Source organism: Ictidomys tridecemlineatus, chromosome 11 (genome assembly GCF_052094955.1).
Source record: "Ictidomys tridecemlineatus isolate mIctTri1 chromosome 11, mIctTri1.hap1, whole genome shotgun sequence".
Taxonomy (NCBI): Eukaryota; Metazoa; Chordata; class Mammalia; order Rodentia; family Sciuridae; genus Ictidomys; species Ictidomys tridecemlineatus.
The window spans coordinates 108669334-108679631 of record NC_135487.1 but is presented as its reverse complement, the minus strand read 5'-3'; the positions used below and the strand labels follow the sequence as shown (position 1 = coordinate 108679631).

General features: G+C 41.9%; 1 protein-coding gene across 5 annotated transcripts in view; it reads right to left on the bottom strand.

Moving 5' to 3' along the window:
- Nucleotides 1-10298, bottom strand: part of Slc22a15 (solute carrier family 22 member 15) — a 73930-nt gene that overhangs the window by 5975 nt on the left and 57657 nt on the right. For 3 of the 5 annotated variants that reach the window (XM_078027070.1, XM_078027071.1, XM_078027072.1), the window contains 3 exons: nt 4186-4306; nt 2365-2437; nt 56-244 (listed from right to left, as the gene is read on the bottom strand). In XM_078027070.1, coding sequence (XP_077883196.1) covers nt 56-244; nt 2365-2437; nt 4186-4306 — 383 coding nt within the window. Of the gene's footprint in view, nt 1-55; nt 245-2360; nt 2438-4185; nt 4307-10298 lie in introns of all 5 variants that reach the window. The other 2 variants (XR_013428072.1, XR_013428073.1) reach the window with 2 other exon arrangements.

The following is a 10298-nucleotide window of genomic DNA, read 5'->3' as shown; positions in this document are numbered from 1 at the left end:
AACCATCATCCAAGCAGAAGACTCGAACAGTTAAGATAAAGATTCTCAGCCCTACCTGCGGAGGATCCAAGGTCTGTAAGGACAGGGCTTCCTCCCCCAGCCGACGATAGGAGTACATCTGAAGGTCAGAAAACGTCTCCAGCAACGGGCTGTTAAGAGTTTCTGGCAGTAACAAACTCAAGAGGCCTGAGGCCAGGCCCGTGGCTCCAAATACAATGAAGGGGAGAGACCACTGCACATATTTCTGCATGGGCAGAGAGTGGGACCAGAACAAACGAAACTCAGTGTCAGTGTCCTCTGCGCATGACATCAAGCAGTCCCGTGACTGAAACTGTCACGTTTATTATCCAGTCTGGGCTTCCCACTAGATTACACCATAATCCACCTTTTCTTTGCTCATAGAGAATTATTCTGGGAGATCACTGAGTGATGCCTCTGGCATGTAGAGATGGGGCCAGGTAAATCAAGAGGAAGCAAAGGAATGTGGACCCGCAGCACGGGACCACCTCACGCAGCGGTGGATACGGTGGAACAGGAGGCCAGGGCCACATCTGAGCAGGGCGGGCCATGCAAGGCTTCACAGGAAATCTGGTACCCAGCTTCTGCTCTCAGGGAAAGTGGTTCCTAACAGTGATCTCCACGTGCTCTTCACAGGAGAGACACCCCAAGATATTTGCTGAGGATGAACTTTAAAGTTCTCTGTTCTGAAATCAGCCAAACCACGCCATATACTTTAACCCCTTATGGAGGGACCCAGGGATTAAAGAGATAAAATCCCTGAAAAGAAAAAATACTACTACCTACATAGGATTTTTAAACTACTAAAATTGAACACGGTAAAAGGCTGGCCCTATAAGCAATTGCTTCAGAGATTCAAAAGATATTCTTAGGAAAAGTTGATGTTCTCTTTCAATACAAACAGGTTCAAAGAAACACACAAAAAGAGATGGCAAGATGCTGCTTCGTGCCATTGGAGCCGATTAGTAACATTCTGGAGTTCCTCCTGTACAGATGTGCTAAGGTTTATGATCTTCTGGTTTGGACTTCCAAATTCTGTGGGCACTAATGAGGATTCTCCCTCAGACCATTTTTTTTCCCCCTAATTTTTCTAAAGTGAAGAGGTGATGGAGAGGATGAAAGAAGCAGGAGAGGGGAGGGGAAAACAGAGTTAGGAGAGAGGAGAGGGAGAAGAGGGAGGAGAGAGATCTCTCATCACATGTTACCTACTGCACACAAACCCAGGGCCTGCACTGTGGGATCCCAGCAAGGGGAACACAGCACTTTCCCTCCTCATGGAAAGGAGAAGACATGATGCTGGGGATTATGATGTTCAGGCACAGCCACCCCAAGTCAGGTCGTTTTACCAATATACACCTCGCGTCCCACGGGTGTTCTGCCTAATACAACTATGGAATTAACATGATTCCTTCGTTAAGAAGAGTTACGTGACCTAAAGTTGCGCATGGGACGTGGAAAGATATATTCAGGGAAAGGAAGTACATTGCAACTCTAAAAAGAAAAAAGACAAGGGTCACATTTCAGTCACCCCATACTAGGAAGTGGGGGTTAAGCTGCCTGAGTGATGAACAGTAGTCCGCAGAGAAGGTCTACGAGCCCTACCTCCAACCTTGGTTACCTTTCCATAGGCTTGGTGGAAAGTCACAGATCAGACCACGGACAGACCTGCATGGGGCCCTGGGGCATTATAAGACTGGAAGGATTTTATGGCTGTCATTCAGTCTCTCCCCTTTTTTTGCACTATGAAATCCAGAAAATGCCCCCAAAATTGTGTGTGTGTGTGTGTGTAAATGTGTGTGTGTGTGTGTGTGTGTGTATGTGTGTGGGTGTGTGTATTAACAAATACATTATATTACACATGAAGACTGCTAGGCATATTTCTCTAGTTTTCTTTTCCAGATGGTGTGAGAGGAAGACATTTAATCTGTTTCTGTAGCATTCTCATCTTTAACACAGGGGTGACAATGACACCTACCTCATACAGCTACCGTCAGGGTTACATGTGATGACATGCATCCAGGGCTTAGCACAGAGCCCTGAGCAAAGCAGGCACTTCATGAAGACTTACTAATTGATTAACTTATGAATGGACACAGGAAGGAGACGACCTAGCATCAGCTGACCCTCCAATGAAATCAGAGGAACAAAAGCTCAGATCCTTCATGGGTAAAAGCAAACCAATCCATTCTGCCTAGACTGAGTACTGGGTTCTTAATCTAAAAGGCATATGTTCATTTTTGTGTCTGTTGATCTTAACCGGCATCTGTGTGTTACCTCTCTCTCTATGCAAAAGCACAAGCATTTCCAAAGCAGAGAATCAAGAAAAATTAGGAGGTACAAACCAACCAGTGAGGGGATGAAGGGAGCAATAATCCCACCAATTCGGGAGAACATGGAACACGTTCCTAGCCCAACATTCCTGAAAGCATAAGAAAAAGGAAAATAAAAATTATATCAGTAGGTTGGTTCCAGCGGGACTATTTAAAGACAGTATATACACATGTGCAGGCACGTTTGTGTTTGTGTGTGGTGTGTGTAGAGGGGCTGGGGGAGTAAAATAGGCCCAGAACAGTGTAAGCACAGTATCCTATAGAGCGGAAGCACAGTATCCTATAGAGCGGCATTGCCCATTACAACTTTCTGTGATGCTGGAAGTGTTCTGTAATTACGATGTCCAATATAGAAGACACTGAACACATGAGGCTACTGAGTACTTGAAATGTGGCTGGTGAGGACAAGAAAATGAATTTTTACTTTATGTAATTTTAATTAGTTTAAAAAAGATGGTGGAAGGAGATGGACATCATTACCGCAGGTACACATATGACTGCACATATGGTGCAACACTACATCGTGCACAGAGAAATGAAAAGTTGTGCTGCAATTGTGCGCAATGAATCCAAATGCATTCTGCTGACATATAGACCTAATTATAATTAATTAATTTAAAAAAATGATCACATGAGGATAATAACTACTATATTAGTGCATCTATAGAGGATGACGTAGAAATGAACATCTGTTATCTGATGCTTTTATTTTTTTTTGTGTCTTGAGTCTCCAATCAGTTAATATAGCCGTAGAGAGCCAGGGCTTCATATTCCCAAAAGTCTGACCATTTATTTAAATTCAAGTATTAAAAATTCAGAATATAAATAGGAATTGATTGTGTGTACACTGTCAGGTAACCCAGAATATTACTTTTGTTGGGAGGGGGCAGAAAAGAGGATGGTAGGGAGGGAGAAGGGCAGAAGTTCTAGATAGGGTGGCCGGCCATACACCACTCTGTAGTCTCAGCCTCATTGTTAATAATGTCCACATTTGCTTTCAAGTTGCCCTAGTTTGGATAACATTTTAGTTTCAAGGCCAATATCCAGACAAACTAGGTTGTGGGAATAATCAGGAAATGAGTAGCCAATCTCGGAAATATGATGTGTTACTGGGGAAAGGGATTTTAAACTAAGAGGAAGAAAGAACCCTTGGTCTTATTGCATGGCTAAGGGAATGAGAAGGATCCACTTAGAATGATCCTCAAAAAGACTGGGAAAGGGCTGGTTGAGGAAAACCTGACCCAGCCCCCTGAGGTCATTCTGAAAGGTATAAGCTGCATCCCAGGCCACCCTTTAAATTTGAATTAGTTTCTTGTTTTCAGACTTATTTATGAGGGGAAATTTAGGACAGAATACGTTCTTTCTGACATCTTCCCTTCCAACTCATTTAAAACCACCTTTAACAATGAACGTTGGAAAAAAAAATCTAACATTCACTTACTACTGTATGAGATGACCGTTATAATGTTTTAAAATGTACACTTAAACATAATTAATCTATTTTGTGCTAAAACAGAGCCTCTGTGAGAACAGCAGCCTTGTCTGCTTGTCAGTTATATGCCAGACACTGGATGGGTGAATGCATAAACCAGATTCAACAAAATAAAACCAGGTCCAAGTCCTGTTTGAATGACAGGATGTGTTTAGTGTGGAGCATGGAAAATCTTATGATTTGCATGAGGGAGTTCAGCTGGGACCAAGCCACACAGGTGAAGAGCAGCCCATAGATTCTGAGGAGTTGCTGCTGCCCCACAGACTCCCAGTGCAGAGGAATGGTCAGTCTGGTGAAAGCAAACCCAGAAGTTCTGGAGGGGGCTTGGGCGAACCTAACGCGTACCTGATGATGGTGGGGTAGAGCTCCGAGGTGTAGATGTAAACAATGTTAAAGGCAGCACTGATGGTCAGCTTCCCCAGCAGGGACAAGGAATGGCTGTTCACCACTGCAAACACACCTGTGTCTGTGGAGGACAGGACACACCCGTGAGGTCCACCGCGCCACGATCCCTTCAAAGGACACATTGCCTTTTGAAGGAGGGAGGGGCCTGCATGGGAAACTCCAACAGCAAAGAGGCAGCAAAACTGAACACCCACTGGGAAGGTGTAGTGGTCACAAACACACACGCGGTATTTCCTCCACGCCTGGGCTGTCCCCTGGGGACCAGATACACTGGTGAGATAAAACTTGCACTCATTCCTGAAAGCCCCTGAAAACTTCTGCCCTGGAGGAAGTAAGCTCATCTACTAAGGGTGCCGCTGGACTCTGCTTCCTGGTCTTCTTCAATCAGTGACGTAACTAACACAGCGTCAGCACCACCTGCCCTGACAGAGAGAAGACAGGCGGAAGATCCAGAACAGTTCCCATTCCTTGGTGGGTTAGCTTTCTGTTCCTGTAACAAATACCTGAGACAATCAGCTTATAAAGAAGAAAAAAGTTACTCTGCCTCACCGTTTGGGAGATTTCAGGCCATGATCAGTTGACCCTGTTGCTCTGGGCCTGTGGCCAGGCAGGACTTCATGGAAGAGCAAAGCTGCCCACCTCTTAGCAGCAGGAAAGAGGAGTGGTAGGAGCCTGAATGTCCCCTTTAAGGGCATGTCCCCAGTGACCTAACCTCTTCCCACTCGGCCCCCCATCCTAAAGGTTCCATCTTTCCCCAACAGTGCCCCAGGCATACGGACCTTTGGGCAAGATTCAAGATCCAAATTATAGAAGTGTTCAAGCGAGGAGATATCTCCATCACTAGAAGATAGAGGACACTCATGTTCTTTAAAGGACACGAGAGACAAAATATGGAAAGACTTCTAATCCTTCCTTCTCCCCATCTTCTGACTGGAATCAATAATGGTATTTAAGTTCCTTAATGTTTTGTTTTTGCATAAAATGCAAAAACATATCTTATGCCAGTTCATTTTCTTATCAAGTATCTTATCAATTAGCTTGTGGTTCTTCTCTTTATTAACATTTATGCTCCCTGAGAGTCTACCATTTAATTATTGCCTGCCAAACAAATTTAACCTCTCCCCTCCTATAATCCATTTGCTTCTATCTTCCAAATAGTCATTTTTTTTCCTTCTGAGAAGCAATGATTTTTTTCCCTATCAAAATGTCACCACGGAGTAGCCACCATTCCATATCCTCAAATGCACCTGCCCTAAAACACACAGCCATCTGTTTCCAATACCATCCCCTCCCGAAGCTCCTACTTTGGAAGGTCAATAGCAATGTTCTAATCACCAGAGGTAATTGCTTCCAATTCTCCTTGACATTTCTGCCCAGTGGAGCACCCTTGTTCCCTTCCTGGGGACTGTGTGGCTCCTATAAACCACTCTTCTCTTAAATGGCTCCAATAAAATATTCTCTCCATCCTTTGACCTCCACCGTCCCTACCTTCTGATTCATTCTGTGGCTGTGCCTCAGAAACTACCTTGTGGTTACTTGCTTTTTTCATCTCGCCGGTCCAAAAATATTTTTTGAGTCACCTCAGGCTAACATTGGAATCTCGTTTCTTTTCCTCAGCATGTGCCTAGGACTAGGTATACTGTTGTTCATTAAACACTTGTTGCACTGATAAGTGGCAGAACTACGATAGTTCATGTTCTCCCAACTTCTTGGGAGGAAGGTTTATAATATGCCTTGCTCCAAAAAATAAGTTTCACCTTCCCTGATTGACCGAAATAAATCTTCATCAACTTTAACGTGGAATCCGGATACAGTGGTCCCTCTGCCCCATTTGACCATCTGGGGCTGTTTTTTCCTCTTCTGCCAAGATTTTTAGGAAAAGATGTTAGCTCTTTTAAATAGTCTGTATTTTTAAGATATAAGGACTTGGGGGAAGAAGAATCAGGCCCTTCTGCATTTACCCAAAGACTTGTTTATGGACTTTTGAAGATCTAATTGAAGCCAAGAATGAGGGAAAATTAAATTTATCACTGTCTTCCAGAAAACTGAGTCAAAAAAAGGTATTTGGGGGAGAGAAAAGGGAAATTGCATGGAAGTGAAAGGAGACCCTCATTGTTATACAAAATTACATATAAGAGGTTGTGAGGGAATGGGAAAAAAAAACAAGGAGAGAAATGAATTACAGTAGATGGGGTAGAGAGAGAAGATGGGAGGGGAGGGGAGGGGAGATAATAGGGGATAGGAAAGGTAGCAGAATACAACAGTCACTAATAGGGCATTATGTAAAAATGTGGATGTGTAACCCATGTGATTCTGCAATCTGTATTTGGGGTAAAAATGGGAGTTCATAACCCATTTGAATCTAATGTATGAAATATGATATGTCAAGAGCTTTGTAACGTTTTGAACAACCAATTAAAAAAAACAATAATAATAAAAAAAAAAGGTATTTGGTGCCACCGAAGCAAGGAAAAATATGCACATCTGCTTGACTACAAATGATTTTTGAAACGAGTTTCCATTCAGGGGATGCCATCTTTCTGACCACACAGAGGCACTTGACAACATCTTTAACAACACACAAAAAGGACTACTGTCCTGAAATTTAAATTCCAATGGTGGAACACAGAAACTTTATTTCTGAACACCCCCACACAAGACCCAAAGCTGGAAGAAGACTCCTGTGAGAGGCTCAGGACACCTTCAGCTGTGGCACATCTGGGGAGCCTGGCTACGGCCACGCGCCCACAGAGGGTCCCCATCAGTCTCACACCCCATCTGCTGCTTGAAACTTCTCTCCTATGTTCCTGCCAACAGATCTGCACTCATTACTTGAACCTGGGGGAATTCGCTTCTTCCCCAAAGTAGCTGTGTCAACTCCAGACAGCTCTGTGGATCGGATCCTGCCTGTGCAGCTGTAGGGCTGTTGGCTTGGCTCAGGGAGGCTTGCAGCCACCGGGTGGGTGTTCCCCTGGATTCCTCATCTGGGTGACAGAACATCAGATAGGACTGGCTGCCCCTCATCCATGTTCAAAGTAATGGTTTAGGAAAAAAAAGTAATTAAAAGGAAAAAATCAAGGTGAAAATATCTTTTTTTTAATAAAGGGGATTCCCCAAGCTCTTATATATCTTTCAAAGTCCTGAACTCAGTGAGGTTAGAAATTTATTCTAATAATGCAAGTACTGAGGACCTCATTTTCATAACTAGTTCTCTGAGAGCCCTTTTGGGTCCCCAGAACAAAATGTGCCAATATGTTATAGGACTCTCACTGACCCAGAATAGGAAAAAATTCAGCTTACTCATTTGGTTCATTGACCAGATGATGATAAGCAAAATTTTGATTGCCTATATGTTTAAAATCTTTAAGATAGCTACCCGTCATTTATTATAATTCACAGGCTGGACAAAAAGCCACAATCCCTTTTGCTGGTCTTTGGCTTTCTTTCTTTCTTTTTTTTTTTTTTTATTCCACTTATTTTATGTAGCATGTTTTTCTCCATTTCCATATATTCACTGGCAAATGCCATAATTTCATTCTTCTTTGTGGCTGAGTAAAGCTCCATTGTGTATATAGACCACATTTTCTTGATCCATTCATCTATTAATGGGCATCTGGGTTGATTCCAAAATTTGGCTATTGTGAATTGTGCTACTTTAAACACTAAAGCAGCTATACCACTATAGTATGCTGATTTTAGTTTCCTCTGGATAAACACTAAGGGGTGGTATAGCTGGGTTTACGTGGTAGTTCCATTCTTAATATTTTGAGGAATTTCCACACTTTTTTCCATCAGAATGGTTCTACTAATCTGCCATCCCACCAACCATTGTTGGTGTACCTTTTCCCCCACACCCTCTTCAAGGCTTTTTATTATTTGTGTTCTTGATAATTGCCACTCTTTCAAGAGTGAGAGGAAATCTTAGTATGGTTTTGATTTGCATTTCAAAAATGAGATGTTGAACATTTTTTCATATATTTGTTGGCCATTTGTATTTCTTCTTTTGAGAATTAGTTCTTTTCCCCATTTGTTGATTGGGTCATTGTTTTTTGAGGCATTGAGTCTTTGGGGTTCTTTATGTATTCTGGATATTACTCCCCTGGTAGAGGAGTAGCTGGAAAATATTTTTTTTCCGTTCCATAGGCTCTCTCTTCAGTCCCTTTAATCATTTCCTTTGTTGCATAGATGCTTTCTAATCGATGGCATCCCACTTACTGATTCTTGGTTTTATTTCTTGAGCCTCAGGGGTCTTGTTGAGGAAGTCAGTACCAACACCTGTGTAACTGAGTGTTACCCTTTGTTTTCTTCTAGCTTTGAAACATTTCCAGTCTAATTCCTAAGTCTTTGATCTATTTCTAGTTAACTTTTGTGCCCAGTGAGAGATAAAACTCATTTTATTCTTCTTTTATGTAGGAATATCCAGTTTTCCCAGCATCATTGAACAATGATTCAGCTGAGAAAGAAATCAGGAAAATCATCCCTTTCACAATAACCTAAAATAAAATACTCGGGGAATTAATCTAATCAAGGAGATGAAAGATCTCTACCATAAAAACTATAGAACACCAAGAAAAAAAACTTAAGTAGACCACAGGAGATAGTGATGGACAGGCAGAATTAATATTGTCAAAATGGCCATACTACCAAAAGCAATGTACAGACAACATGCAATCCCCATCAAAATACCAATGAAATTATTCCCAGAATTCTTCACAGAAAAATCAGTCCTTAAATTCATTTGGAAGAATAAGAAACTCAGAATAGCCCCAAACAATTCTGAATAAGAAAATAATGCAGAAGGCATCACCATCCCTGATCTCAAATTATACTACAGAGCTAGAGTAGCAAAAGCAGCATGGTCAAAAAAGACAAGAAAACCAATGGAATAGAATAGAAGACACAGAGACAAATCCACATATTTACAACCATCTGATACTTGACAAAGGTGTCAAAAATACATGCTGGAGAAAAGACAGCCTTTTTAAACGAATGCTTTTTTATTCAATCATTATTTTTTAGTTTCAGTCACATCTTTAAATTCACCAATCTTTTCTTCTGTAGTTTCTAATATGCTGTTAGTCTCATCTACTATATTTTTTTCTATATATAATATGTTTTATCTCTAAAAGGGCATGCATTTTATGGCTTCGATTTCCCTGCTCATTCTGATCATGTTTTCCTGTATTTTTTAAAAATGTACGAAGCATATTTATAATAACTGCTTTAATGTTCTTATCTCCTTGTTCTATCATCTGGGCCACTTCTAGATTTGTTTCTGTGGATTTTTCTTCTAGCGTGGAGGTATTTCCCCGCTTACATGCGTGCCTGGTGATTCTGACTGGAGGCCACACATTGTGAATGTTACACTGCTGGGTGCTGGAGTTAATTGTAGTCCTTTAAATATTGTTTGGTCTTTGTTCTCTGATGCACTTAAGTTAACTGGAATCAGAACAGTCTGTAGTTTAGGCTTGTTTTGACCCAGCAGGTCTTGTCCAATACTTAATGTCTGGCTAAAGAGAACCCAAAGCATTCATGGCTCTGTGTTCCAGGGAGTGTTGTGCTTGCCCCTGTCTGTTGTCCTCCCCCTTGCCTGAGGACTTCATCTCAGTGAATGCAAAGATCAGTAAGCAGATAAACTTAGAGGTTCCTTCTGCAGATCTCTGAAGATCTTCCTTTGTGTATTCCTTTGTGAATCTTACTTCTCTCCAGTATTGTTCCCAGTAATTTTTTTTTTTTTTTTTTTTTTTTTTTTGGTATCAGGGATTGAACCCAGGGGCACCACATTCCCATTCCCAGCCCTCTTTGTATTGCCTTTTGAGACAGGGTCTTGCCAAGTTGCTTAGGGCCTCACTAAGTTGCTGAGGCTGGCTTTGAACTCATGATCTTCCTACCTCAACCTCTTGAGTTGCTGGGATTACAGTTGTGAGCCGCTGCACCCAGTTTGCCCAGTCAACTTTAACCGTTTTGGCAACCGCAAGCTTCAATCAATCTCTCTACCGTTCAGTAAGAATGCTAGGATTTACTGTAGTCCCCCCCTGCACTGTGTCTTGGAA